Source organism: Excalfactoria chinensis, chromosome 22 (genome assembly GCF_039878825.1).
Source record: "Excalfactoria chinensis isolate bCotChi1 chromosome 22, bCotChi1.hap2, whole genome shotgun sequence".
NCBI classification, from domain to species: domain Eukaryota; kingdom Metazoa; phylum Chordata; class Aves; order Galliformes; family Phasianidae; genus Excalfactoria; species Excalfactoria chinensis.
This window is the reverse complement of record NC_092846.1, coordinates 3,902,339-3,930,304: the sequence shown is the minus strand read 5'-3', so window position 1 is coordinate 3,930,304 and position 27,966 is coordinate 3,902,339. Positions and strand designations below refer to the sequence as shown.

Sequence of the window (27,966 nt, the reverse complement as noted above, 5' to 3'; positions counted from 1 at the left end):
ATACAGCTGGGTCAGGTTTCTGCTGGATGGAGGAGCATTGCTGGAGCTGGCCATCAGTTGCATTTCTGGATGATACAAGAGCAAATAACAACCCGCCAGGACTGAACATCTGTCCACGCTGAGCACACACTGTGTTAACGTTAGGACTAATGACCAATAGTTTGCAGGGAACAGCAGCTTTGCTTTGCAGCTCACCCAATAAAGGCAGCCCTGTCCCCCAAGGCTCGGGGGGTATTTCCCACAGAGCCCCACCATGAAGGAAAAGAGAGGGATGCTGAACACATCACCTGCCTGTTCCAAAGCCAAACGCAAACAAAAGGCATTTCTATGGGCCCAGAGCCGTGCTCCATTCATCTCTAATGGAGAACGAGTGCAGCTACTAACAAGGGTTAAAAGCCAGCAAGGGGAAACAGCCACCACGGGGCTGCTCCAGAACTGTCCCCAGCCACATACGAGTGGATGCCTGGGGCTCTTTCTATCCTTTAACCCTCACATCGGCTTTGGGACAGCTGATGGGGGATGGCTTTGGGACAGCTGATGGGGGATGGCTTTGGGATGGCTGATGGGGGATGGCTTTGGGACAGCTGATGGGGGATGGCTTTGGGACGGCTGATGGGGGATCCGGGGCAGCTGAGGTTCAGTTTGTGTGTTGAGCACCCACCACACACACAGCACGTCTCTCTTCAGGTGTCCACTCTGACATCGTTTTTCACATGTTGGAAATACAGATGATTTTAGCCCGGGTCCATCTGGCTTCCCAAATAACCTGTCTGTTTGATAAATAACAGAAATTAAATTAGACAAGACAAACAAATAGTTCCTTTTTTTTTTTTTTGGTCTCTTGGCTAAAAGAGGAAAAAAATAGAAGAAAGGCAAAAAGAAGACATGATGCAGTGAGTGCCTGGAGCCCCACGGAGCCACACAGCAGCAAAGGCGGTGATTATAAACGTGTCTGCAATGTTAACCTTTAGTGCAGACTGAGGGCCGTTCCTTCCCTCTGATCTTAAGTTCTGCTTTAGTTTCTTTCCCAACAATTCGGGTTCCTATGAACTGCAGCAGGCAGTGCTGTGCCCAGCACTCAGTGCAGGGGGCACATTGGAAGGTGCTGTTCCATCCTCCTGGGGTAAGGGAAACTGAGGCACAAAGACACAGAGCTCACTCAGCTCCTTAGCAAGGATGAAAACCACACGTCCCAGCAAGAGCTGGCTCTCACACCGAGACAAAACCATCCCAACTCCCAGCTGTGGCTGCTAGGAATGAACCCAAGATGCAATCAGATGGGAAAAGCAATGAACTGAGCAGTGGGAGCAACTCCTGCAGGCTCAGGGTGCTCCAGAGAGACAGTTCTGCCCATGGCTGCCCCCCCTGTGGTTGTGGGGTTCTCCATCCCACCCCTCTGCTCCTCTCATTCCCACCCCTTTGCTGCTGTCCACTCGGCCCAGCATTCAGCTCTATCTCCCCCAGTCTGGGACGGCTCTCAGCGCTCCCTGTAGCAACAGGGAGATTTCTCTCCCTGTTAACACGAGTGCGGTGTCAGCGCCAGGAGGGGCGAGCAGAATCAATACTTGAAAATGAGAAGGCAAAGCAGAGCGAATGTGCCAGACAGGTGAGGATGCAGAGCAGCCCCTCATCGCTGCCTCCTCCAGCACTGCACCCAGTGCAGAATTCCTCCCACACCACCAACATCTCCAGCATCACACAGTAGGGAACAGCAGGATCTGACAAACCCCAAACTCCTGAAACACCAGCGTGGAGGAGATGCTATTTATTCTGAGCAGCAATCACCAGATTCACGCCTTCCAAAGGGATGCATTCCAATGTTGGAGCATTTTGGGCCCCATAGAATATGTCTGCTTGAGCGCTCAGCTCCAGACCAAGCCAAAAATCTTCTTCCTGAAGGGTCAGGTCTGCTCTGAAGGGCCAGCAAAGCAAACAGCTCCGCTGCAGGCTGAGCAGGGCACTGAGAGCCCCATGGCACTGAGAGCCCTATGGCACTGAGAGCCCCATGGCACTGAGAGCCCCATGGCACTGAGAGCCCCATGGCACTGAGAGCCCCATGGCACAGCCTCTAAAGGTGTTCCTTCTCAATTGGGCTTTTAAAGCCTTCTAATGCAAAAAATGCAGCAATTACAGCCCTAATTAGGGAAGAGGTGAACTGAAATCTTTGCAACGTCACAGAGCATGGAAAACTGCAATCATTCCCCTTCCAGTCAGAGCACAGTTTGAGCTTTAATTGTTAAGTCCTTTCTCTTCTGCTAGGGGAAGAGCATTCTCTTGCTGCTCCCTAGTGGTGGGCAGATTGGCAAAATCAATGAAAGATGCTGAATTTTGCAGCTTTCCATGTTTCCGTCCAGTAAACCTGCTGAATTGGCACAGTGTAGAAACCACAAACTACTGTTGCTAAAAGGAGGAAACCTCCTTCCAGTTATGCTGTCCTTCAGAGGACATCTAACACAAACCATTTGTGCTGCTCCTCTGACCTTCAGTTCCTCATTTCCTGACTTAGAGGGACACTCAGGCCCTGGTGTGCAACATCGCTCTCATCCTTTGCACACTCACCTTTTGGCCTTGGTAAGAGAGGGCTCTCAGCTGGCACAACGTTACCATCACAGCTGGAAATAAAACCACTGGGTTGTTTTTCATTTAAAAGCAGCTTCTGCTCACGCAGAGCATTGCAGAAGCCAAGCTGCTGCACAGGCATTGCCAGGAGCAGAGTGCCCAGCTGGAATGAACTCCAGCCTTGCTCTGCACACAACCTCAAAGAAGGATGTTGAAATATTTGAGGAAAACAAAACAAAACCCCACTATTCTAAGGGACTGGATTGAGATGCCACAACTCGGCCACAGTTCAAACCCAGGTCCAAGCAGTGGTAGGCATGCCTCGAGCCAATGGTGCAGTAAGTTTTGTCCAGGAACAAAACCAAAACTACTGGAGCAGCAAAAAGAAACGTATCTGCATCCAGTTCTTAGCCCTAAGAATCCAACCGAAGTCAAAGACTTGAGGATCTGAGACTTTATGCCCCAGTAAACATGAGAGGGTTGTTCTGTTGTATTCCAATGGCACTGCAACTGTTCCTTGCCGCGGCCTCAGCTGTGGATACACGAGATGGGGAAGCAGCAATGGAGAAAATCAAAACAACAGTGACAGAAAATAACAGAGATGAACATCTCGGGGGGAAAAAAACCCAACGAAAACAAAGGCGTGCACACAGCTGAGTAAAATCCTGTACATTAAAAACCTGTTTTATTGTAAAATTGCACTGCAATTGGTACCATAGTTCTCTATAAACACAATATACAGTAAAATATTTTACACGTCGCACACTGGGCATATACTTGAGATGTTACAAAATGTACACAGTTGTGACAGTGAGCAACCCCAGGGTGAGACACTGCCTTTAGTCCTACAGAGCAGGCCACTGTGCTACCACAACATGGCATCTAATTTAAACATGCTTGACATACCCTCAGAAAGGTCAGAAATGCTGCATCTTCCACCTCTAGCTCCTTTCATGCTATTCAGAATAGCTGTGATGGTTCTGTATTCTAATACCCTCCTTCCAGAGAGGGCTCTTTGTTTCTTACTGCTCAGAAATGGGGGCTTTGTGATGGAAGAGCAAAGTGTGGATGAAAATGGGGGGTGAGATAATTTACAACACTTTCCAGTTGGGCAGAAGAAAGCAAAAATGAAAGCTCCAACCTGCACACCTCCTTCTCCTCTCCCACATCTGTTACTCATATGCGTGTGTATGAATATGGAAAAGAAGGTGTGGAAGGCATTCCTATCGTATTGCCTCATAACAGGATGGGGTCTTCTAATTAAAAGAACATAAATTAATTACAAATGTAAATTAGAGCTTCTGAAGTTAAGAAGCTAATAAATGCTTAACAGAAAATAAGACACTGAAGGAAGCCGTGGCTCCTTAGTACTGCAAGTGCAAACAACATAAACCCTAATGTAATTAACACTGCTTTCTTCTTACCTAGAACTGCAGAAATACTTCCTATCTGTGCCTTGATGCAGCATTTCTGCATCACAACAGTGATGCTTCCAGATGAAAATGTAACACTGGAGCACATATACCATCCTCACAGAATCTCATGGTGGTTAAGTTTCTTAATGCTTAGACCAAGCTTGCATTCATTCCAAACCAAGCATAGACTTCGTGCTCCCAATTGCCATGGAGTGAAACGAGAGCACACCTGACCATTGCTTGGAAAGAACTGGAAAGAAGAAAGCAGGAAGAACAACGTACAGCAGTTTGTTTACCTTCCTGATGATTGCTGGCAGAGATTTGCAGATCAGCCTGCAACTGACAGAGAGACAAGATGTAACTTCTGGCCCTACATAACAACATTCAGCTCTCCAAGTACTGGAATATGCTTCGGCTTTGACTCGTTTGCTCTGTGCTGTCAACCCTGGGTCGTTTGGGAAGAGCTGTTATTGCTGCAGAAGGACCTCTTTTCTTCACCTACAGAGAAACAGAGTAATTAGAACACACAAAGTACCCCAAGATTGAATTCTGAATTATGACAGAATTATCTGGTGTGAGTTCATATTCCTGCACCACAGGAAATCGTTGAGGATATTTATAACAGTGGTGCTCTTAACTATTTGGCAGCATTTGGTGTCTGTATGTTCAAATAATCGACAGGACTGGAGCATTCCTACACAGATCTTTACCTGATGTTTTGATTTCTCCTTTGTCTCTTCATTCTTGTCTGGGGAAAGTGTGTGGAAGACAAAATTCCTGGAGTTCCGAGGTGCATTTGGATTAAGATCTGACATTGCCGCTAGTTTCTGAAGGATATCTTTGGGTCTGTTCAAGAGAGACCCGTTTTTAATCTGAAGAACAAAGAAAAGTTCACGTGAGTGGTTTAATGCAACAAGACAGCTCTTTTCAGCAGTAGATTACCCTCAATAGAGAAGAATATTGTGTACCAAAACATTCCTTGTTACCACTATTTCCTCACTGTCTACAAACCAGTCTCTGCTGACTCTGAGGTCTCCAGACAGACGCAGTAGGAAATAACACTTTTGAGAACCAACACCAACCTGGATGTCACGGGCAGGTCTGAATGTTTCAAATGGGTTCCTGGGCAATAGTTTTGCATCTTGTACCACTACTGCAGGGCTTGCTAGCAGAGACAAACAGGAGAATGTCAGTTTCTGAACTTAGTTTGGAAGAATACAACTTGATATCAAACCGAGGAATTTAGAATTGACAACACATTGCAGACTGAAAAAAGCCCTAAACAATCTGCATTGAATTATACCATGAGCTGCACAACTGGGAAGATCACTCTGTCAATTAGTACTGCCATTTAGAAGGGAAAATTTGGTTTCGAAACAGTTTTGCACACTTGAAAGAGTCAAACTTCTACCAGCTACCAGTGACTGGAAGTTAAACTCTCTTTTCTTTGGTTGTCACTTCAGCAAAAGAAGACAAACCCACCTTTCTTCTGTAGGGACTTCACAGTTACTTTTTTGGCTAGTTTCATGAACTGACTGTCCTCACCGATGTCTTCCTCCTCCTCCTCCTCCTCCTGCTCTTTATTTTTTTCCTTCTGTAGCAGAGAGAAGATATTTTGTAAAACTGAAAGAGCTCGTACTAAGAATGAACATTCAGTAATTGAAGTAGACCACGTCTTTCCATTATAAAGATAAACCCATGAATATTGTTTCCAGAATGTCACATCTGGTAATGGTACAAAGGACTGAACAAGATGCCTTTCTGGTAGCAAATACCTGCTCACGAAGCCACTGCTCTCGTTCAAACCTCTCTTTCCTCCATTTTACTTCTGTTTCATCAAACTGTTCATTTTCATCTTCGTTATCAGAATCCCTCTGAAACAAGTCCATCTGGGAAGCATCATCTAGAAGAAGAGAATAAGTAATCACAAATCTTCTCTCTTAACCTTTCAGCCCATCTCCTATCTATGGATCAGAAAGGCACCTATGTTTTTCCATCTGAACCTCCTCATTCTGCCAGGGCCATCGCTGTGTAGGTCACCATCAATGAGGTATCTCTCTTGGTACAAGCGTAACTGACGCTTGTCATCATCAAGCACTGCCTTCCTGTCAATGCAAACAAAAGGGAGAGGGTTAGTGCAGATTACAACTAAGAGCCATAACTTCACCCACGCACACAAATGTACACCAATGTGGCCACTGACATGTGTAACTTCTGTACTTGACTTTCTAATTCCGCTTCATTAGGGAGTTCTTCGTCAATAATCTCTTCTTCGTATTCATTCAGGTCTTCTCCATCATACTCATCCTCACTTCCCACGTCACTCCCTGACAGCTCTGCCTCGTCTTCCATGAAATCCTCCAGTTTTCTGTCAAAGAATGTTAGTAGAGTTTAGTTTGGTAGATCAATTCTTACGCTCTAAGTCTTCTGAAAGTAAGGTCTATCTTTGGATGTAAGATTAGCACACACTCTCAAAGAGAAAGCGTGACTCATAAGACCTGAAAGTTCTTGCACATTTACATATAGAGCCTGCCAACACACAACACCCCCAAATTATTGTCATCCACTAGACTGCTTGTCAATTGCTTGCCAAATGTGATGATGATAACCCGTCAACAAGATGTGTTGCCTACTAGAACGAATAAAGACCTTAAGACTTGAAGAATGACACTGATTCATTGCAACCCCATTTTGGTGGAGAAATTCCTGCACTGCTTTCATCCTGGCCTTTTCATTTCCCTCTGTAATGGGAATTATAATGGGAATTCTCTCCAGACAACCAGCAGCATAGTTAACCTGTGCAGTGTGACACCATCAATGCAAAAACCAACCACTAGCACTTACAGTTTTTTCTTCGAGCCCTCTCTACGTCTCAGCACTTCTTCTTCATCACTTACTTCTGCTTCTTCGCCATCACTACCTCCACTCTTTTCATCCTGTGAAAGTTTATGGAAATGAAGTTTAATCTGAAAGTGGGTTCTCTGTAAGGACAGCTTCTTCTGTCCCTCAGTCCATAAACACAGAATAAAACAGCAGTGATTTTAAAAGAAGATTTGCTGTGCTAACATTACGCCATTCTGGATCTTAAGTAGACATCTCAAATGGTCTAAATCGCTCCCAGTTTTTTTCATTAACTTGTTCTGGATGACACTGTATTTTGCATTGATAAATATATTCCAGAATTAAGTAGATAAGTTGAGTTCTCAGTCAGAGTGCCACACTGTTTTGCTTTGCTTTATCACTTTGTACCTCTTCGCTATCAAATGCATTGTCGTCTGTTACAAGCCGGAAATCACCAAGCTCCTCGTGCTCCTCATGCTCCTCCTCCTCCCTAGGGGGAAATGAGTGAAATGAGACAACAACCACTAAAAGCTCCTGTAAATCCCTGAGGAATAATGCTAACCTGTCTGTGGGGAAGGAGCCTGAACAAAGTGCTAGTGCTTCTGCCATTGGGTCTTCTATGTCGCTGTCCTTCTCTGCCTTGGAAGATACAGATGATGCCCATGTGGGAGAGTCTGCTACAAAAAACCAAACAAACTGTGACGTGACAACTTATTAGACAGGTGCATTTTAATGTTTAGAATGTCAGAGAACACTTTAGAAATGACAGCTAGCATGCACCAACAGATTATTACAGATCTCAGAAGTCTCACAAGTTCCACATCCTGCATTATTGCCCAGAACTAGAACATACGTTAGTGTAAAGCTTAGAAACCAAGTCAGCAGCAAAGCTAGGAATAGAATTCAGGACATACTCTGAGTCACAAATTTTCCAGAGCAAAGATTGAGCAGCTCTTCCATGTTTTGTTTCTTGTTGCTGCTGGTACTTGGCACATGCTCAGCTTGACTGCTAAACTGTCCAGAACACAAGTCCAATAATTCATCCATGTTTGCATCCATTGCGTTCTCATCCATACTGGCCAGAGTCAGCCCATGCTTTGAGGACTGGTATTTATTTCTATGTTGTCCGACATTCAAGAACCTGAAAGAAAGTCTGTAGTTAGCAAAATCTTGCTGTTCTGTATGTTCTTCTTCTGTTAAAGGGCACAAAATATCATCCTTTACTCCTGTAACATACCCATCTGCATCGAGCAGCTGGCTCTGGGTGTCATCTTCCAGAGAAAATTGAAACTGGGATTCTCCAGCCCCTGGAAATAAACTCTTCGGTTCAGGAGATGCATTATACAGGTCCTGGGAATCCTCTATGGGAAGAGAGGGCTCAGACATCTTTCCGGAGCTCTAGGTAAAAGAAGGTAAAATAAACCAATTAATTACTTTGCAACCCTAGAAATCAAGAGAGGACCAGATAAACATTTACAATAATTTTCAGGATAAAAAGACGTTGAAGCATTTTCGAGTTGCTCTGATAAATCCTAGAGTCACTGAAGTCAAACGCTATATTTAAAGCAGACACATTTCAGAGATCAAAAATCAGATTACAGCCTCTCCTCTTTGAGACTTGAGAGACATTTTAAACTCCAGGGACGTTTGCTAGTCTGAAACCTAACTCATACAATAGCAGCTGTTTAGATGCCTTCTTCTCATGTTATTTTTTCCAAAAATATGGCAGGATAAAACACATTTATTCATCGTGTTAATATGAGACAGGGACAGAAGCCTTACCTTGGAAGCAGAGCTGATAAAGCTTGTTTTGAAAAAGCCTGGGGAAGGTGACCTGAAACCTCCTGCTGCGGGTAAAAAGTTCCCTCCACGCGACACCTGTTTGTTACAGGGCTGATATGATGGAATCATGGAGCCAATTAACTCAAAGCTGCTGTTATGGCTATTCTCTTTTGCTGGTGTTGGTAGAGAAAATGAATCATCATCTTCTGAAAAGGAAGTTTCAACGCAATGCTTAATTTTCCCTCTTATGGTCCAGTATTACATTTGTTTCCCCAGCATTACTTTTAATTTCCCTCTAGCTTTTTTCATGCTCTCTTAAGTTTTCAATCACACCTTTCATAGCAAAACCACGTAAATACACAGCTAGTGACATCAGAAAAGTCTCACAAACAAATCCCAAATAGAAACATCTCTATGTGCCACGTGAAAAAGAAAGTAAAAATGAAGGCCAGCTAATATAGCACTTCTACTTTACCTAACTTGGTAGGTTCTTTGTCCGCAGCTTCTTCACTATCGTGTTTCTCATCAGGAAGAGAGTACCTGTAATTCATTAAGTAAAAGGTACCTGTTAATATACACAAGATTAAGTGCCATTATCTATCATACTTAATTGCAAGAAATGAGGTATCAAAATAGCTGTCAGGGATATTACCCATGTTTAATATTGTTCAAGAACATCTATAAGTTTTGTTGTCTTACCCCATTTTAGAGGAGCTGTCCTTAAAGAGCATCAGTGTAGACTCTGTTGAAGGCAGTTTGGGAACAGAAGCACCGTCCACAGATTGCTCCACCTTTTCTCCATCAGTTGACTCTCTGTCAGTTTCTTTATCGCCATCCTCAACTTGTTTCTCTTCCAAATCTTCATTGTCTTCCTCTGCCTCGTCGAGCAGAGATTCCACAGCCTAGACAGCATCCCCAAATGCAGCAGATAGACTGTGATTATTGTTTGAGCTGCCACCTTCCTTGAAAGCTTTTTGAGATGTTCTAACACATGGAGGAGAACACTGAGTGACACTCAGTTCTTCCATTCCCCACCCCTATTGGTCTCTAAGACAGCTGGCATAGAAGAGCTCAAAATAGGCACATTATTTTGACCCTCTTTAAAAACAAAAAACTGGCAAACTCTACTCTGGATCAGGAATGCATTCATTCCATAGACATTTTCCCCTGCTAGGAACAAGACAAGACATTTGTGTGAGTGGCACCAGAATCTTTTGTACATGTTATTAGTCTACTTTCATTGAGGAGAATTGGAATTGAGAATCCAAGTGGGTTATCTGAACATGTTGCACACAGACCTCATGATCACCTTCCTCCTCTTCCTCAGATTCATCTGTCATCTCTTCCTCCTCCTCCTCCTCCTCCTCCAGCAGCTCCTCATTATCCAGTTTGAACAATGCTTGCCGTTTTTGGCGCTCCTCACTCCTGCGGATTTTCATGGCCTCCTGGAGTTTTGCCTTCAGCACTTGCAGCTTTTCACCTGGACAGAAATGAATGAATTCACATGTTAGATGCACTACGTTGAATCCGGAACCTTGTTGCTTTTAAGCATCCAATCTAATGCAACTACGCATACATTGAGGCAATTTTAAAACAACTCATTTTTAAAATGTTTTTATGAATTGATCTGTCAGCTGGAAGAGAGAGAGAGTTGGTTTCCATAAATTCAGTGTAGAGAGGCAATGAATATCATTGGCCCTCTGAATAACAGTAAAGTCTGTCTTTCCACTGTGTTCTTTGGGAAGAACAACTGCAGTTGCCAGGGGCAGATGTGTTATAGCGCAAGAAATAATTATAAGCAGCTCAACATAGTGCAAGCCCATAGGACTGCCCAAACAATTTATTTCCTTTCATGGATACTGGGTGAGAATCACATTCGACATACATTTTGGTTTGCAAATATATATATTTAGGAGCTGTGATACAGAAATAAGGAATTGCAAGAGACATACCAAGAGAGTTATGTTTAGAAGGGCTGATGGAAGAAAGCAGCATGTATGTACGTTTATATAAGTTAGGTAAAAATGGGGAGAAATTCAGAGAAGCAGTTAGAATAACCTGACTGTGGCAACCTGATGTACATTGACCAGTGCTATTTATGAGGCCTATTAAGATTCTTTAAAAAACCCCAACAGGATATACATTGGAAAACCATTCCTTCATCTGTTCTTTGCGGGGCAGCATTAGGAGAATGGGAAACAAGGAAAAGAAAAATAAAGGGTGACTTCCAGTCAACCATCATAACTCCCAGACTGACCTGGCTTTGTGTGGACTGCTTCATCCAGGCTCTCTGCAGCTAAAACCGCTGGCACCACGTCTGCTTTTAGTTCCTCCTTTCCTTCCGATGTGGTTTCCTTACGAATAATGTTCATGTTTATGGTCCGTTCTGCTTTGGGTTTCGATGTTTGAAGGGTGTGCTTCAAGAAACGCGCCTTCAAGGCTTCTAATTCTTTAAATCCACATTGGTTGCATGAAAAGTAAATGAATTTGATAGCATTAAATCTGTATCAAGAGCAGATCTTGCACTCTGCACTCCTAGAGTGCCACCAGGAACCTCTACATTTCTGCTAACATGTATATTTAAGACTAAAGGCTCATCAACAAAGAGATGGAGTAAACATTCCTTCAGGCATGTGAGTATTAAGGAATCAGAATTTCCCATTCCAGCATCAGTTAAAGGAAACACATAAGAATCTGTAATGGTAAGAAAACATGCCTGACTTTGCTCTAATGCTTCTTAGAGGTTTTCCTTTTAAATTTAGTTTCACTCTGCTTACTTAAGACCTGACAGTACGACAAAAATAGAAGTGATACCTTTATTCAAATCAGATTCATCGAGGTTTATAAAAGATTCATTGCCAGAGCAGATTCTTGGCTTGATGGTCAAATCAATTCCCAGCTCACGGAGTTTATCCAGTTTGGACTTCTTCACTTTTTCAGGCTGTGCTGTTGATCCAGGCCTCACTTGTTGGTTGTTTTCCAGGCCTGATGCTGCTTCACCTCTTTGCTCCAGGGCATTGCCTCCAACTGGTAGAGAAATCTCACTCTCTTTCTGTTCACTGCAATCAGTGCTTAGGACTGATTGCCGTTCTTCTGTTTCACTGGCAGTTGCTACAGTCACAGCACTATGAGAATCATCATTGTTCTTCCTGGACTTTTCAGCACAGTCTTCTGTCAAGTTCTCCCCTACACCGAGGGGAGGATCCTTGGCAGCAGTATCAACATCTCCACCAAGATTTGCTTCTGGTTCATTAGCTGCTGATTGACCACCTTCTGTTGGCCCATCTTTGCAACCTGTGCTTGAGGTCTTCGTGCTCTCAGCTTCTTCATTCAGGGTGAACTGGTATTTAGTGGACCTAATGAAGGCAGAAAGAAATACCTGATCTATGGCTATCAGGAGAGGAGAGAAAAGGCTGAAAACAAACTGAGAGAAATAGTTTTCTCTTATTGATGTGTAGGAAGAGGTGAAGGATAAAAGTCTGGAGAACTTCATTCAGCAAAGTAGGGATATCCTCAATATTTCTGATAATACACGAGGAAGGTTTAAGTCCTTACTTCAGTAATGCCATGGCATTTCCTTCATACACTGGTCGAGATCTACGCTTGTAGAATTCACACACACTTTTGGCCTCAGGCATATGGTATGGGAGAGACACAGATGATTCTAAAGGTGCAAGAAAAATTGAATAGTCATCTAAGGCATTTTTACCTTTAAAAAGATCCTTGATTAAAAGCAGTCTTTTACTCTTCAACCCTAAGTAACTAATGCCAGGTAAAAGAAAGACACTTTCAGACAAATCCTTTCCATTTCTCCCTTGAATTTCTTACTAATTTAAACCCCATTACATACTAATAGAATTTAGTTGTACCTCTAATAAGCCGCTGGGTCTCACTGTGTAGCTGTTTAATGGCTTCCTTACTCAACCTTGCTGCTTTCCGCTCCTTAAGAAAAGAAAAGAAAGGTCTCTGAAGTCAGAATGGAAAACTATGGGACTCTATTCCCTGAATAACTGTTTTTCCTCTTTCAAGTAACAAGAAGTGAGCACAAAACAACCAACTGAAATCGAAAAACAGCAAACCAACAGAAGCATAGGAGAGCATTGAAAAGGCACAAAGAACTCCCAGTGGTTTGAGTAACTGTAACAAACAACAGAGGAATACTTCACCTTCCTTTTTGGTTCTTTTAATGCAGATTCCTCATTATCATCATCAAACACATGTTTGTAGCCTTCATCCTCAGAAAACCGTTCTTTGTTCTACAGTGCATAAAAGAGAGATTCATTTCAGTACATAGACAGGCATAGCGAGGGCAAACAAGTCAATATAATTAAACAGAATCATAACTGGTCACCAAAGCCAGCAAAACAGGATCTGTACACATCCTCATCAACGAGCACAAATCCTGTATAACGCTATGGCAAATCTCCAAAGCTTCTATTGTAGCCTTATAACTTTCCAATAACACATTCCTCTATCTTCAAGAACAAAACACAGAGGACTTTTTTACTCTCTGTCATAAACAGAACAATCGGTTTCACCTAAGCTCAAATAAAATGCTTTCTGCTAATATCCAACAGTGTTATATTGCTATACCTTGTACTTCTTTATTTTCTCTTTCACTGCAGCTCGTATTGACTCTATTGACTCTTCGTCCCCTGCGAAGGAATCATTTTCCTCTTCTAAGCCATTATCAAAAAGTTCTTTGTCATCAAGAAGACATCCACTGTCATTAAAAGGAAACCTCTCACCACCATCCACCTGCTGGCCCCAGAAAGAAAACAGCTGAATTATTTGTTTCAGGATTTCCTCTTCAGTTCTTCAATGTGCATTTAAGATTACTGTCAACAGATCTCAAAGGAACTTAGAAAACGGGTATGCCAAACTTAGTCTAGCATCTGCTTTGCCCATAAGCCAGACATGTTTACTTCAGAGCACTGCAAAACTGATAAGCTAAATTCATGGAGCAGTGTTCCCTACAGCTAAAATAAACGGGACTCAATAATCCTTGTGGATACGATACCCTATCTGTTGTAGTAATGAGGACACGAAGGATGCAGAAGCACCGAAACTAAATAATGCTGATAAACATTTAACTTAATGAGGAAAGCATGTGAGATTTCCTGCCAAAAGCACATACCTCTGAGCTCGGCTTCTTTTCTTTTATCAGCTGTTTGATGGATTCAGCTCTTCTCTCCCTCTCTTTTCTTCTTCTGGGTTTTCCTACAGCTTTTTCAGCTGCTTCACCTTCAAAACCATGTTTATGCTTTCTGGATTTTTTCCCAGATTTCAGCGGTTTCTCCTCTTCCAGCTCATTCTCAGGCAAGACAAACTTCCTGCTTGTGTCATGATTATCAATTTGGAAATGGTCCTCACTGTCACTGCCATCGCTGTCCAGCACAGCCTGCCGGATCCGAGATTTCCTGTTTCTCTGGGCAATAACCTCCTCCTTTTCCTCTCCATTTTCTCTGTCTCCACCCAGAGCATCCTTCTGCATAGAAGAATCACCATCCTCTCCATCTTCACTTTCACTGTCCTGAAGCACCTTCTTGCCTTTTGCTTTTCTACTTACAACAATCTCTTCTTCTGAATCTGACAAATTATATTAAAAGAAGTGATACGCGCTATGGAAAAGTACATTACACTGGTTAATTAGCAAGCAATTGGTTACGTATAAAGTGACGTATCTGTTAAATGCTACAGATGTCAATGATTTTAACTGCTGGCATCAGTTAGATCAGCGTGAAATCAACGTTTGAAATTATAACTTCCCTTTCTGTATCTCGAAACCCCTTTTTCTCACATCTGCAGCTCTCTGGTCACATCCCAAGCAACCAAAAGCGGCACTTTGGCCTCGTACAGCCCAGCAGATCCCCACTGATTGGGAAGCCCCATTACAGACCTCCGTCCTGAGGTGATGTGGTGCTGGTGGGTGGTTGGCCGGGTGAGGGGGGCTCATTGCTGCCCTGCCCGCTGTCTGTGTCACTGCCGTGGGCCTTCAGCAGGTCCAGCTCTTCTGCCTGCAGCTACAAAGCAATGGGCAGCCGTCCTTAGGAACACGTTTATGCACCCATAGGGCCCAATTCCACCCCGAGGCCTCGCCTGAGCTCCTTCATAGGATCACACGCGCATTGTTGGCATTTATTTACACGCTCCATCAGTCTTTATTAGCACCTAAACGTGTCTGTGCCTCAGGTAACTCACACGCAGACAAATCAATCAGCGCTTCGAGCTAATTGCGATCAACGCGGCCTAAAGGCGGAAGTGAAGCGCCATCACAACGGACGGACCGCCAAGCCAAGCCCCGCCCCCCGAGCTCCCAGAATGCACCGCGAGGCGGAAGTGAGCGCCGCCTCTGGGCATGCTGGGAAGTGCAGTCCCGAAGCAAGGCGGGAGGACGGCGGTGCGGGGCCGCCCGGCTCAGCTGAGGAGGCGCCGCCGTCCCGCTCGGTGCCCATCGCAGCCCGCCGCCGCCCCGCGCTCACGGGACCTGCAATAACCCCGGTAACAGCCAGATGAACGTGCGGTGCGGTCAGACTCACCTCAGCGGGAGCCGCCATGGCCCGGCCCGGCCTCAGTCACAGCGCTGCCGCGTAAGGAACCGCTTCGAGTCTTCGCGCGCTGCCCTAGCCCCGCCCTGCTTTAGGAACAGCCAATCACCGCTCAGTACGTTCCTTTAGGCCCCGCCTTCGCTGTGTTTGATTGGGTGTTTTTTTCTCTCTTCGCCCCGCCCTCTCCAGCACCGTCCAATCAGCGCTCGCACAGCGGGCGCCCTCCGTGAGGTACTTAGGTTCTCCTCAGTCCCGGTTCTGGGCCTGCGGAGGCCGTACCGTGACCGAACGTGCCCGGTGTGAGCCCCGGCTCACCTTGTAGGTATGGCGGGTCCGCACGTTACAGAACGTAACACGCTTTGTTAGCGTCTGTTAGTTGTTCTGTCGGAGCCAAACGGCTGTCAGGGGCTGCGTCTGCCATAGGGGAGAAAAAAAACCACAACCGGTGCCGGTTCTGTGGAGATCCGGACCGTTGTGGCGGTTTTTGTGCCCCCAACCCGCCTTAGAACGGAGGGACGGAGCGAAGCGCGCCGTGAGGGCGGCGGGGCGGCGCGTTCACCTGGTGCGGGCTGCGCCGGCGCCTGAAGTGTGCGTAGCGACGTGCGCGCTCCCGCCGGCAGGGGGCGTTGTGCGTGCGCGAGCCCGCGGCGCCGGGCAGCGTGGAGGGGGCGCTTCCTCCTCCTCCTGCTGCTGCTGGGCCGGCGGCGGGGGGCGCGCACGGCGGGAGGCGGCGCGTGCTGGCGGCGGCGGCGGGGGCGCGCTCGGGCTCGGCGGCGCAGCGGGGGGATTGTTTGCGCCGCCGCTCGGGGAAGCGGAGCTCCGGCAGCGCTCCCCGCCGCGACACCCCCCCGGTCGCCGCCGCCTCCTCCCCGCGCCCCGCCGCTCCCCCCCCCCCCCACCGCCGCCGCTCCCCCAGTTTCCGCGCCGGGCCCCCATCCCGAAGCCAATATTCCCGAGATCAAGCGTTACGCGGCGGCGGCGGCGGCGACGGGGCCCGGGGCGGCCGGCGGGGCCGGGGGGGACCGCAGCGAGGCCGCCGCCGCCGCCATGGAAGCGTTGGGACCCGGTGAGAGACGGCGGGCGGGGCGGGGGCCGGACGAGGCCCGGCGGGGGGGGGGGCCGTGCGGGCGCGGGGAGGCGGTGGAAGAAGCGGAGGAAGCGGAGGCCGCGGGCCCGGCCCGGTGTCGCCTGGACGGTGGCTGCGCCGGCGCGGCTGGAGGCGGGCCGGGCCCGGGAGCCGCTGCAGGCCGCTGGGCCGCGGAGAGCGCCTGGAGCGCTGCGAACCGCAAAGCTCGGCCTGGAAGGGGCTGCCAAGTCCGGGGGAAGTTCGCGGGGCTGCGCCGTGTGACGGCTGTGCTGTCAACGGGGCCCGCGGCGTGTCCTTGGTTGGGGCCGGGCGGGGTGGGCGGCAGCGGCTTTGAGCACCGAGAGGCTGAGGTGGGCCGTTATTATTGGTGTTATAGTGGTGTTATAGCGGTCAGCAGCCTTTGGCTGAATGCTGGTGTTGTTTTGCATGTGGTGTTTTCCTGCTTGTGTTTTAATATCCGAACTAATTCTAATGTGAAATGTCTGCCGGATGGGTTTCTCTACCGAATTGTGACTTATCTTGGTGGAGTTATTGGCATAATTGTTAATTCGTCTGAAATAGTAAATATTTATTGATACCAAGTGAACCGGGCTTGTTTAGCTTGGAATAGAGAAGGCTCTGGGGAGACCTCATTGTGGCCTTCCAGTACTTGAAGGGAGCACATAACGGGAGGGGGCATGGCTGTTAGTGAGGGTGGGCAGTGATAGGACAAGGGGGATGGTTTGAAACTGAGACGGGGAGGTTTAGGTTGGATCTTAGGAAGAAGTTTTTCACCCAGAGGCTGGTGATGCACTGACACAGGTTGCCCAAGGAGGCTGTGGATGCCCCATCCCTGCAGGCATTCAAGGCCAGGCTGGTTGTGGCTCTGGGCAGCCTGGGCTGCTGGTTGGCGACCCTGCACACGACAGAGGTTTGTTCTGACAGTTTGCTCTGCAGCTGCACCATGCAGTCTGTCCGTGCTGACTGCCTGCTCTGCAGGATCCTCTTCTGGCTCGGTCCAATACTTCCTGTCTGAAGTAACATCTTGAGGTTTCGATGCCCATAAATGTCACACAGCGGAAGAAATGGAGTTAAATGGTACATACGAACCTTGTCAGGCTGATGGGGCAGTAATCCCACTAAAATAAGGGTGGTCTGCAAGGAGGCTTTTAGCTTATTGTCCAGAATCCTTGGAGAAATGCCTTTAGAAAGGAGATGGTTTAAGTTGCATCTCCTTCCATGGATGCTGACCTCGATCAGCGCAGCCATTCCTGCCCACAAAACTTGTCAATATGAGGCAGGAAAATGGGTAAATATAGTTGTCATTTAATCTCTTGTGGGAGGTCAGTGCTTGCACTTACTTCAGGCTAATTAGCGCAGGATTAATGGATCATCTCTCTCGTATCCAAATAAGCACAGCAAACTTTGATTGCCCTTGATGATTCACACTTGTCGAGATAGCTGTAGCTTTTTGAAGTACTAACTGTACCCTACGACCAGTTTAACTGTGCTCCTGCCCTGGTGGCAGTTATTCATGCGGGTGCAGAACCAGCAATGCATCGTGTGGGACGTCTGCGCCCCAGACAGCCACAGTGCTGCAGCAGCTTTGGCAGCGATGTGTCAAGTGGGCTACAGCTGCTCTGAGTGTTCTGCTTGCAGTCATTCTGGGGCTGGTATTTCGGTCTGATGGCCGTCAGCTGGCTTACAAACTCAAGTGCAGAAGGCTCCTTTCATTTGGTCTTAGCTTTAGTTTAGGAGTGTGTTAAGCTTGTTGATGCACACTGAAGTGTTCCCAAATATGAGCTTCATCCTCCTACGGCTTATCTGCTTCTCTTCTGATATAAGCTGTGAGCCCTCGATTTAAATGGATACTGGCAGGTTGACACTTGTGATACTGAACTTGCCCTTAGTTTAACTGTTAGTTTATTGCTACTCTTTTCCCCTCTGCTTTGCTGCTCAAGAACGGAGGGAAGAAACACAGACAAAAGCCATGAAAAGATACTGCTTTGTAAGCAGTGTAGACTGGGACTGTGATAGACTGAACAACAACAGAAAGTGTTTAATCTTGTTAACGTGGTATCTCAGATCTTAAAACTTCGAGGAACTGAACTGTAGGCTCACCCAGTGACCAGCTCGCATGGAAGTGCCTCTTCTGGTTTCTTCCTTTGAATACTTTCTGCAGCCCTTACCGTTGCTCAAATAAATTACCTTCTCCACATGTGGCAGCAGTCTATACCTGTCTGTATGCTTGCTCCATTACCCTTCAGAAGGAAGCCTGAACCATACCTCATTCCTTTCATTGCATTAGAACTTGAAATTGGGAGGCCATGGGCTGCTTGGAATGCTCCATCTGCAGGCACAGGGAGCTCTCTAAGGTTTCTTTCTGCCATGCCAAAAATACTTTCCAGCTAAATACACCTGAAAAGATGCTGCACTGAGTGACAATTCTCTTCTGTATTTGTTTGACTTTGCAGGGCCCCCAGCAAGCCTTTTCCAGCCCCCCCGTCGCCCAGGCCTGGGCACTGTTGGGAAGCCCATCCGCCTCCTAGCCAACCATTTTCAGGTTCAGATCCCTAAGATCGACGTTTATCACTATGATGTGGATATCAAACCAGAAAAACGACCCCGAAGGGTGAACAGGTAGGAGCTGTTTAATAGTGATAACGCTGTTAGCTGTTATACAAAGATGTCTGTTAGCAGCTGAGGTGAGGGAGTTCTGCTTGTAAATTGATACAAGTGTTTTAGGTGTTTGTGCTTATCAGTAGAGCCCATCTGAAGAGCACCCAGCTCACCCCAGGGCAGATGCTTGTATTTGCTCCTGGGTATGAACAGTTCTTCAGATGGCCCTGCTTGTACTGAGTGTATCTCTTCTGGCAGCAATGAGTTTAGACACGTGCCTTGCACTTTGTATTGAAACTTCAGTGTCTTAACCTGGAGGTGACTTACTGTTGGTTTCTGCCGATGACCTGTGTATGTTTGAGTGCGCTGTAGCTCCTCCTACCTTGATCAGTTAAGAAAATCTAGAAAAGGAATTTGAAACCACATAAGATCACTGCTGGATTTTCCTGTTCTCCAACCTAACTCTGCAGAGAAGTGGTGGATACTATGGTGAGACACTTCAAGATGCAGATATTTGGTGACCGGCAGCCTGGATACGACGGGAAGCGGAACATGTACACTGCACACCCGTTACCCATCGGCAGGGACAGAGTGAGTGTTACTGTGAGCAGTCTGAACTTTGTGCAGAAAGCTGCTGCGGTCCTTAACAAAAGCTTCTGCTTCACTTTATCTGTAAGGTGGATATGGAGGTGACACTTCCAGGAGAGGGGAAGGACCAGACTTTCAAGGTGTCCATTCAGTGGGTGTCAGTCGTCAGCCTTCAGTTGCTGTTGGAAGCTCTGGCAGGGCATCTGAATGAAGTTCCTGAAGATTCTGTGCAGGCCCTTGATGTGATTACACGGCACCTTCCCTCCATGAGGTGGGTACTTCAGGTGTCTGCGTAACTGGTCAGTCTTGTCTCTGTCTTCCATTTCTGTTAGTTACTTGCTGCTATTCTGCTGTTACGCCTTCAAACTGCTGAAGGGTTGAGGAAAGCTGTTGTGTAATTCAACGCCTGCATTACAAATCTGCACTAGAACAGGGATATTTGATCTGAACTCAAGACTTGTTTCCATCTGGAATTTGCTATAGGCTTTCCAACTGCTCTGCTCAGGTTTTGTATGCTTACCATGAGTTAGTTCTAACAGTTGTAGTGTGCCATAGAAGCGTGTTTTAAACACATAACTGTAGGAAGGTTCATTGGAAAGGAGTGCTCAAATGAATGACTTCCTTTTTCTTTTTCAGGTATACTCCTGTGGGTCGCTCCTTTTTTTCCCCCCCTGAAGGCTATTACCACCCTCTGGGTGGTGGCAGGGAGGTCTGGTTTGGTTTCCACCAGTCTGTGAGGCCTGCCATGTGGAACATGATGCTCAACATTGATGGTACGTAGGTGATTGTGTCTCACTAATGTGATGGAGTTCATACTGCTTCTAAATTAAATGTCCTCTTTTTTATTGTAGTATCAGCAACTGCTTTCTATCGTGCTCAGCCTATCATTGAGTTCATGTGTGAAGTCTTGGACATTCAGAACATCAATGAACAAACCAAGCCTCTGACGGACTCCCAGCGTGTCAAGTTTACCAAAGAAATCAGAGGTAAAGGCTTGTTCTAAAGCTGCTGCATCAAAATGCTGTCAATTTGTAACTACTGTGTTGTAATGAAAATTCACAAGGCACTTGGGAAGTCATCCTTTCCTTTTTGCTCTTGACTTTCCCAAAGGTGACTCCTGTGTCTGATTCTATTTAAGTGATTTTTATTTTGGGTTTCCAGGTCTAAAAGTAGAGGTTACTCACTGTGGCCAGATGAAGAGAAAGTACCGAGTCTGCAACGTTACTCGTCGACCAGCCAGTCATCAGACGTACGTATATCAGCACTTCCTGACGAGTGTTAAGACCTTGGATCGTTTTGATGTGTTGTTTATACAAGAAAAGTAGAATCTGAAGGTGAAAGAGCTGTGTGGATTTGAAAGCACGTTTAGCCTTAATAGGACAGAGAAGTAATGTGGGTTTAGACACCTGCTTTTATTTCCATCAGTACAAGAAAAGAGAAGGGTTATTGAAGGCTATCATTTTATACATAGCTCCAGTAAACTGTGAAATATTATTGTTAAGGAGAAATCCAGTAGCTAAGGAAAATAATTGCGTTAAGCATTTCTACTCTGAATTCATTCTCCACTCTTCTTTTCCCCTTCTGAGATTTAAAACAATACCAATCTAATCAGAGCAAATATCCTTTGTAGGTTTCCTCTGCAGTTGGAAAATGGTCAGGCTATGGAGTGTACAGTAGCTCAGTATTTCAAGCAGAAGTACAGCCTGCAGCTGAAATATCCTCATCTTCCCTGTCTCCAAGTAGGACAGGAGCAGAAACACACATACTTACCACTTGAGGTAAGGATCTGACTTTCTCTTACATTGCATTGTCCTTTGTTAAATGGTGTCGTGCCACTTTTCACTGTTCTTGTGCAGGTGTGTAACATAGTGGCAGGCCAGAGGTGTATCAAGAAGTTAACAGACAATCAGACATCAACGATGATAAAAGCAACTGCAAGATCTGCACCGGACCGACAGGAGGAAATCAGCAGACTGGTAAGTCCAACTTTCAGCTGAACAGCCTGCATTTGTGAGGGTGACTTTCAGAAGCACTGGTGTGTATGTAATGATAACCAGATGAGCCAAGAATTGCAGACAATCAAAAAATCTGCCTTCTTTAAAATAAATCCTTCTAAACGGAAAAGCTATTAATTGCAAAGAAGACAGAGCCAGCTGAAACATTAGGTGTGGTTACACAGATACTTCTCTTGTCACCAGGTGAAAAGTAACAGTATGGTTGGTGGACCTGATCCATATCTGAAGGAGTTTGGTATTGTTGTCCATAATGAAATGACAGAGTTGACAGGCAGAGTTTTGCCAGCGCCAATGCTGCAATATGGAGGCAGGGTGAGTCTTCCAGGTCTTGTGAAATACCTTGTTCTGAGGGTGCTGAAATTCATTAAAGGTTCCATGTATCTTCTCACAAGGTTTGCTTTTGTGTGAACTCTGGCTGTAGACAAAACCAGGCAGCATTTTATTTTTAATTTGCCTTTGGTTTTTACCTAGAACAAGACTGTGGCCACACCAAACCAAGGTGTGTGGGACATGAGAGGGAAACAGTTCTATGCTGGCATTGAGATTAAAGTTTGGGCTGTTGCCTGTTTTGCTCCTCAAAAACAATGCAGGGAAGACTTACTAAAGTAAGTATTTTCCTCTTCATTCAGGATACCTGTTTCAGGGTTTATTTTCCTCATATTTTTGAAAGACAATATACAGTATAAGTTAATGATGCATCTAGTAGTAAAAAGAGGAAATCATAGTTCTGCAGTGCCTTAAATGCGTACTGCTTGGGAGGAGGCTTTAATAAAGTTCATTGGCTGGCTAGGAGAGCAATAATTCCCTTACTACTGAGGTTACATTTCAGGTTGTAGAGACTGCATTCAGATTTTGTATAATGCTGTTTTTACAAAGAACTGGTGGTGATCTTTTATTCCAACATCTGAACTATTTATAATTGATAGAATGTGATTAATAGAAATAACAGGAAAGTGGGACGTGGTGAAAAGACCAAGCTGCATCCATTTGTATCTTATTTACAGGAGTTTTACAGACCAGCTGCGTAAGATCTCCAAGGATGCAGGGATGCCGATCCAAGGCCAGCCCTGCTTCTGTAAATACGCCCAGGGTGCAGACAGTGTGGAGCCCATGTTTAAACACTTAAAACTGACTTATGTTGGTCTGCAGCTGATTGTGGTGATTCTACCCGGAAAGACACCCGTGTATGGTACGTGGAAGTTGTGGAGTGTTAAGGAGTTGCATGGCAAGCGGGTATCTTATTATGCACTTCATTGGTAGGAAGGAGACAAACAAACTACTTGTGCATTCCCAAAGATCAGGCTGAGACCTTGTCAGTGAGCCCTTGAGGGTTTCGCCTAGCAGAACATTTGGGAAAAATAAGAGAAAGATGTAGAACTGATGAGTTCATGTGACTGCAACCACCATCCTGTTTTCTGTCGCAGCTGAAGTAAAGCGAGTTGGAGACACTCTTCTTGGCATGGCCACTCAGTGTGTTCAGGTAAAGAATGTGGTGAAAACCTCACCCCAAACGCTGTCCAACCTGTGTCTGAAAATAAATGCAAAGCTCGGAGGAATCAACAATGTGCTCGTACCTCATCAAAGGTAAGAGGAGATTTAGTGCTTTCCTTGAAATCTGAATTATCCAACAAAATTATGTCAGTCTGTTTTGCTACTTTTAAAACTAATGAGTATATTAGAAATACAGATTGAAGAGGGCATTTTCTTGCTTTTTCAGTCTGTCTGCATTTTTCTCTTGCTACTTCCATGAGCATACTGTATTTCCTTCCAAACTGAAAGAGGAGTGAGACAGTGAGGTGTGGTAAATGCTTGTGGGTTTGTCTGCCTTTGATCCTTCTTTTCTTTCTCTTTTACTTTCTGTTTTTTCTGGGATAGATTGAGGCAAACCCTTCATCTTTAAAGATCTGGAATGGTTCTGGTGCCATTACATGGTTTGGATATGCCTTCCTTGGTTGTCTTTTTCTCCTTCCTCACCCTCCCCCCTTCTTTACATTATTATTAAATAAACCTTAATCCTATTAAACAGGCCCTCAGTGTTCCAGCAGCCAGTGATCTTTTTGGGAGCAGATGTCACTCACCCTCCTGCTGGGGATGGAAAGAAGCCTTCCATAGCTGCTGTGGTTGGCAGCATGGATGGTCATCCTAGCCGTTACTGCGCCACAGTGCGAGTGCAGACCTCCCGTCAGGAGACGTCCCAGGAGCTGCTGTACAGTCAGGAGGTGATTCAGGACCTGACAAACATGGTGCGAGAACTGCTGATACAGTTTTACAAATCCACACGTTTCAAGCCTACGAGGATCATTTACTACAGAGGAGGAGTTTCAGAAGGGCAGATGAAGCAGGTACTGTCTGCTGATTTCTTGATGCTTGTGATGGGATCGGCCTTGACACTGCATATGTGGAATGCAATTCGCAGTTAAAGTTTGTTTTCCTGAGCAGACAGAATGTAAAGTTCTCCTGGTTGATTGTGCTCCTTATGAAGTGGCTTTTATATATGGAAAGAATAATGCCGTATGCACTGATAGTTAAATCTTCTATGTCCAGGTAGCTTGGCCAGAACTTATAGCAATCCGAAAGGCCTGTATTAGTTTGGAAGAAGACTACAGACCGGGAATAACCTACATTGTTGTGCAGAAAAGGCATCACACCAGGCTGTTCTGTGCTGACAAAACTGAAAGGGCAAGTAATGTTGGGTACTTCAGTAAGGAGGTGACGGGGATGGGAGCGTAGGTGGTTTGGCTAATGGGGGTGGAATCCATCTCGCCTACTGGAAGTGAACTAATTTGTACAAACAGAAGTGGTTCTGTGCTGGAACAGGCTTTTCTCTAAGACCAAAATAGCTAGTTCCTCCCCTTTTTTTTACTGCTCTACATCAGTCAGATGGAGCAGCTCATTCCCGGCCCCTTTTGGAGTGAGCATACTCAGTATCTCTGGATTTGCATTTCTGGAGCTGTAGCCTCATTTTGGTAGTCTTGAGATTCCCAACACGTTGGTCGGTCAGTTGGTCTATTCTTTTTTAGATGCATCTCTAAGATTTGCCTGTGTCACAAATCCACGAGCCAACTAAGAAGCCTTTTTTAGGAAATGCCCTGTTATGTTTGCTAGAAGAAGGCACATCTCTGGGGTGTGATTGCAAACAAGGGCGTGAAGTCTATTTCAGAAAGCCAGCATCTTTTCATATTCTAAAATACCGACATATACTTTATCCCACTCTGTGATTTTAATGGTGCTGGCAAGAATTTGATTTTTCTCTGATCACACCACCTGGATTTGGTGACGTTCCTAACAATGAACCCACAGAGAACATTTTCATTCCTCCTATGTAAGTTAGCTGATTTTTTTCCACGTTTTTCAGCTATAAATTCTCAGCCAGCCAAATGTAGCTCCTACCTGAGGAGGTATTTTTGGGTCACTTCTAAAGGAAGGCAAAAAAGAACAACATGGGCTAATAATAAACTTTCCACATTAGGTGGGTAAGAGTGGCAACGTACCAGCGGGCACTACTGTGGACAGCACCATCACGCATCCTTCTGAATTTGACTTTTACCTCTGTAGCCACGCAGGAATTCAGGTAATGCTTCAGCTCTGCCCTGCTCAGGCGATGGGAATAAAACCTGATTGTTGTCCTGATGAGTAATGTTGCTTTTATTTATAGTTTGGCTGATGCAGTCGCATCAGTTCAGTGAGTGCCTGTTTAGCACTTACTCTTCAGTGTACTCACAGGTGTGGCATTCAAGTACCTCCTCTGTTTATGTTGATGCTGTCTGGCTGAACTCTCGTCTCTTCTCCGCAGGGAACCAGCCGGCCCTCCCACTATCAGGTCCTGTGGGATGACAACTGTTTCACTGCAGATGAGCTACAGCTGCTGACCTATCAGCTGTGTCACACGTATGTGAGGTGTACGCGGTCAGTCTCTATTCCAGCACCTGCATACTATGCCAGACTGGTAGCGTTTAGGGCTAGATACCATCTTGTGGACAAGGATCACGACAGGTAAGGAGCTGCACCTCACCGCCCTGGTAGGCACACAATGAACTTGAATTGCAGGCTCAGTTGTTCATGGTTCTCTGTATGTGTCTGCGTTTTTACAGTGCTGAAGGCAGCCACGTGTCAGGACAGAGCAATGGCCGTGATCCTCAAGCTCTGGCAAAGGCAGTGCAGATCCACCACGATACTCAACATACAATGTATTTTGCTTGAGAGCATCTGGGAAGATGAGGCAAAGCCAACGACTCATTCAGTCCTGACATGTTTTCAATGCCTACTGCTATAGCTAGGGCCCAGTTTCTTTCAGACTGCCCACTACCAGCAGCTCTAAACAGTCGCACTGAATCCGTACTTCAAACAATGTCTGATGCACCGACACAATTGAGCCATTCGTTTCGTTGTTTTACGTAATAGAAATTCATAGACTGTCTTTTCTGACGCATTGGACTGAATTTTTACCTCAAAGCGCAACAGGCCGACACCATCCTGATGTTTTTAAAGGACTTGGCACGAAAGGTTTCTATCGAACATTTTGCTAGCTCTGGTCTTTAGGTTCCCTTCTCATCCCATTAGTTGATGGTGACGGCTGATTCTCCGTCCTCACGCGCTGCTTCGTATGCGTAGTATGGCAAAACTCCTCCCGTTCAATGTAATTGTTCTCTCGTGTGGGGCCATAGATTTTTTTAATGGAGATTTTAGACTTCACTACTGTAAATGCCTTTTAACAGACGTTGACTTTCACAGGTCTTGCAGTTTTTGTCGGTTTTACTAACGACCTTTTTAACCTGCAGACTCGGGCTGCAAAGCAATTGCACTATTCTGCGAGTTCAGATCGGTGGTTCCTGCTCTGTGAATGTGTAACATACCCAGGTAGGTGTGGGGATGCCTGTCAGTAGGTTTTAATTGTAACGGTTACAGATAATACTGCCGTGGTATCATAACATCGTTTTCCCCCCTCTGAAAAAAAAAGGACTTTAAAAAAAAAAAAAGAAAAAAAAAAAAAACAGAAAAAAATAGAAAAAAAAATAGAAAAAAAAAAATGAGCTTTTAGGTATTTTGCAGACTTTTACAAAAGTGCCCACTTGATGCTGCTGTGTGGTTTGATAAATCGAAGTGATTTTAACACTTTTTTCTCATAGGAGGTTTAACTTTGGCAATAAATATTTGTTTTCTAAGCCCCCCCCTCCCCCCCGTACCGGTGTAATTTTCTAGCTGAGGATTGTGCATGAGTGACCCCAAACGTTCTCGTGTCGTTTTCTGAGCACACAATTTGGCAGATTCTGAAACCTAATAAGAAAAGACTCACTTCCCATGCTTTTTTTTTTTCTTTTTAAAGAGTTCTTTTTAACTGTTTTCTATTCACTGTTGGTGTCCCGTCTGCAGCTTTTTGTATAGGTTTGGAACTGGGTGTTACGTGTAGGAAAGGCTTGCCAACCTGTACAGTGTAATGTATTGTGTGACAGGCAACCTAAGGACTCGTACCAGCATTTTAAACTTCTTCCCCTGGGAATCTGGGTTGCACACACAACTGCATTCAACAGCATGATTAATCAATGTAAGTCTAATTATACCGATTCTGTCCCAGCCTATAGAAATTAGGGTTTGAAAATCTGCTTGGCTTTTCTCAGCTGCAGTGTGTAATAAAGAAGAGGGGCTTGGTTTTTACCTTTGGGATCCATAAAGGTAGAGCGCGAAGAGTAGATTCCTCTTCGTTGTTAGTGTTAATTAGATTAAAAGTGTGTTCCTGACCTGAGTAGAGCTCACACCGCTACTTGGATAGCACGTTTGAGAAGCCCAACAATTGCACTGTGGTCTCTGATGCTCGTGTGGGGTTTGCTGCTAAGTTGTCTGCTGTTCCAAAGCTGAGGAACCAGCCCCCTCAAAACTTCAGCAATAGGAAATGCTGTTTCCTTCGGTCTTTAAGCTTGTAAATAAATGGAAGTTTACATTTCTAAATGCTGGTTGTTCTTCAGTCGTACCAGAGTACACTGAGCGTAGTCTTCAAACAGTTTTGTAACCTCCTGTCAGATAATAGGTTGTCTCATGAAATTAAGTTTAAACTGCTGTTGTTTGTTTTTTTTCCTGTTCAAACGGGACTGAAGCAAACTCTGCTCCTGGCACGTGTAGTAGATGAGCTTAGGTTGGAAAAAGATGCTTTTTTTTTTGTTGTTTTCTTATTGTTTTTACTTTTATTTTTTAAAGAATACCTCACTTGTGTAATAAAATCAGGACATGTGGGTGGGAAACTGACCGCTGCTTCAGCTTGGATGGCTGCTTTCTCAGTTCAGGGAGAATACCAAAAGAAAAAACAACCCCCTTTTTCTTTTTTTTGGAATGAACTCTGACCGACCCGACACACGTGGAGAACTTTGGCACCTTGAAAAGAAGCCGAGCACCCTTTTTTGAGTTCTAGGATCAAAGATGGCTGTTTTGAGTTTGTGCACTAGGCAGGAACGGGGCTGGTTTCATCGGGGGGTGCGTAAGAAGTATCGAGTTTTATCACCAGGTAGTTTGTTGTCCAGTGCCAAGCACTCCTAGTTCAGATT

At 45.4% G+C, this 27,966-nt stretch overlaps 2 protein-coding genes across 5 annotated transcripts; one reads left to right on the top strand and one right to left on the bottom strand.

Moving 5' to 3' along the window:
- Positions 1 to 345: 345 nt before the first annotated feature.
- Positions 346 to 15,682, bottom strand: CLSPN (claspin). 4 transcript variants are annotated; one of them, XR_011905760.1, is made up of 27 exons: positions 15,461 to 15,682; positions 15,137 to 15,231; positions 14,497 to 14,620; positions 13,735 to 14,186; positions 13,191 to 13,358; positions 12,764 to 12,853; positions 12,467 to 12,539; positions 12,153 to 12,261; positions 11,412 to 11,953; positions 10,855 to 11,046; positions 9,896 to 10,077; positions 9,297 to 9,499; positions 9,073 to 9,137; positions 8,598 to 8,803; positions 8,053 to 8,213; positions 7,730 to 7,956; positions 7,378 to 7,492; positions 7,224 to 7,305; positions 6,819 to 6,910; positions 6,178 to 6,342; positions 5,958 to 6,079; positions 5,750 to 5,877; positions 5,457 to 5,568; positions 5,057 to 5,139; positions 4,685 to 4,846; positions 4,271 to 4,472; positions 346 to 770 (listed from the first exon to the last, which is right to left on the bottom strand). XR_011905760.1 is itself a non-coding variant. In XM_072355442.1 (26 exons), the coding sequence occupies exons 2-26, from the start codon at positions 15,152 to 15,154 to the stop codon at positions 4,359 to 4,361; spliced, it is 3,987 nt and encodes a 1,328-aa protein (XP_072211543.1). In that variant the 5' UTR covers positions 15,155 to 15,231; positions 15,461 to 15,682; the 3' UTR covers positions 3,264 to 4,358. The 4 variants fall into 4 exon arrangements, 3 of the variants coding, with proteins under 3 accessions (XP_072211543.1, XP_072211544.1, XP_072211545.1); XM_072355442.1 differs by lacking the exon at positions 346 to 770 and having other exon boundaries at positions 3,264 to 4,472; XM_072355443.1 differs by lacking the exon at positions 346 to 770 and having other exon boundaries at positions 3,264 to 4,472; positions 7,378 to 7,489.
- A 229-nt stretch (positions 15,683 to 15,911) lies between these two features.
- On the top strand, positions 15,912 to 26,396 carry LOC140261627 (protein argonaute-4). The gene is made up of 18 exons (XM_072355252.1): positions 15,912 to 16,211; positions 18,686 to 18,851; positions 19,301 to 19,421; positions 19,508 to 19,689; positions 20,055 to 20,191; positions 20,270 to 20,404; positions 20,580 to 20,667; positions 21,049 to 21,196; positions 21,275 to 21,394; positions 21,617 to 21,745; positions 21,905 to 22,038; positions 22,438 to 22,622; positions 22,858 to 23,017; positions 23,460 to 23,775; positions 23,978 to 24,112; positions 24,903 to 25,004; positions 25,227 to 25,426; positions 25,525 to 26,396. The coding sequence occupies exons 1-18, from the start codon at positions 16,193 to 16,195 to the stop codon at positions 25,631 to 25,633; spliced, it is 2,586 nt and encodes an 861-aa protein (XP_072211353.1). The 5' UTR covers positions 15,912 to 16,192; the 3' UTR covers positions 25,634 to 26,396.
- The last annotated feature ends 1,570 nt before the right edge of the window (positions 26,397 to 27,966 follow it).

What these genes read in the sequence shown, in the direction of transcription:
- CLSPN (XM_072355442.1), bottom strand. An exon ending in AAAAGAAGCCGAGCTCAGAG is followed by an intron (nt 13,359 to 13,734) that starts GTATGTGCTTTT and finishes TTCTGGGGCCAG; the next exon opens with CAGGTGGATGGTGGTGAGAG. An exon ending in AGCAGTGGCTTCGTGAGCAG is followed by an intron (nt 5,569 to 5,749) that starts GTATTTGCTACC and finishes TCTCTGCTACAG; the next exon opens with AAGGAAAAAAATAAAGAGCA.
- LOC140261627 (XM_072355252.1), top strand. An exon ending in GTTTACCAAAGAAATCAGAG is followed by an intron (nt 20,405 to 20,579) that starts GTAAAGGCTTGT and finishes TTGGGTTTCCAG; the next exon opens with GTCTAAAAGTAGAGGTTACT. An exon ending in CGACCAGCCAGTCATCAGAC is followed by an intron (nt 20,668 to 21,048) that starts GTACGTATATCA and finishes TATCCTTTGTAG; the next exon opens with GTTTCCTCTGCAGTTGGAAA.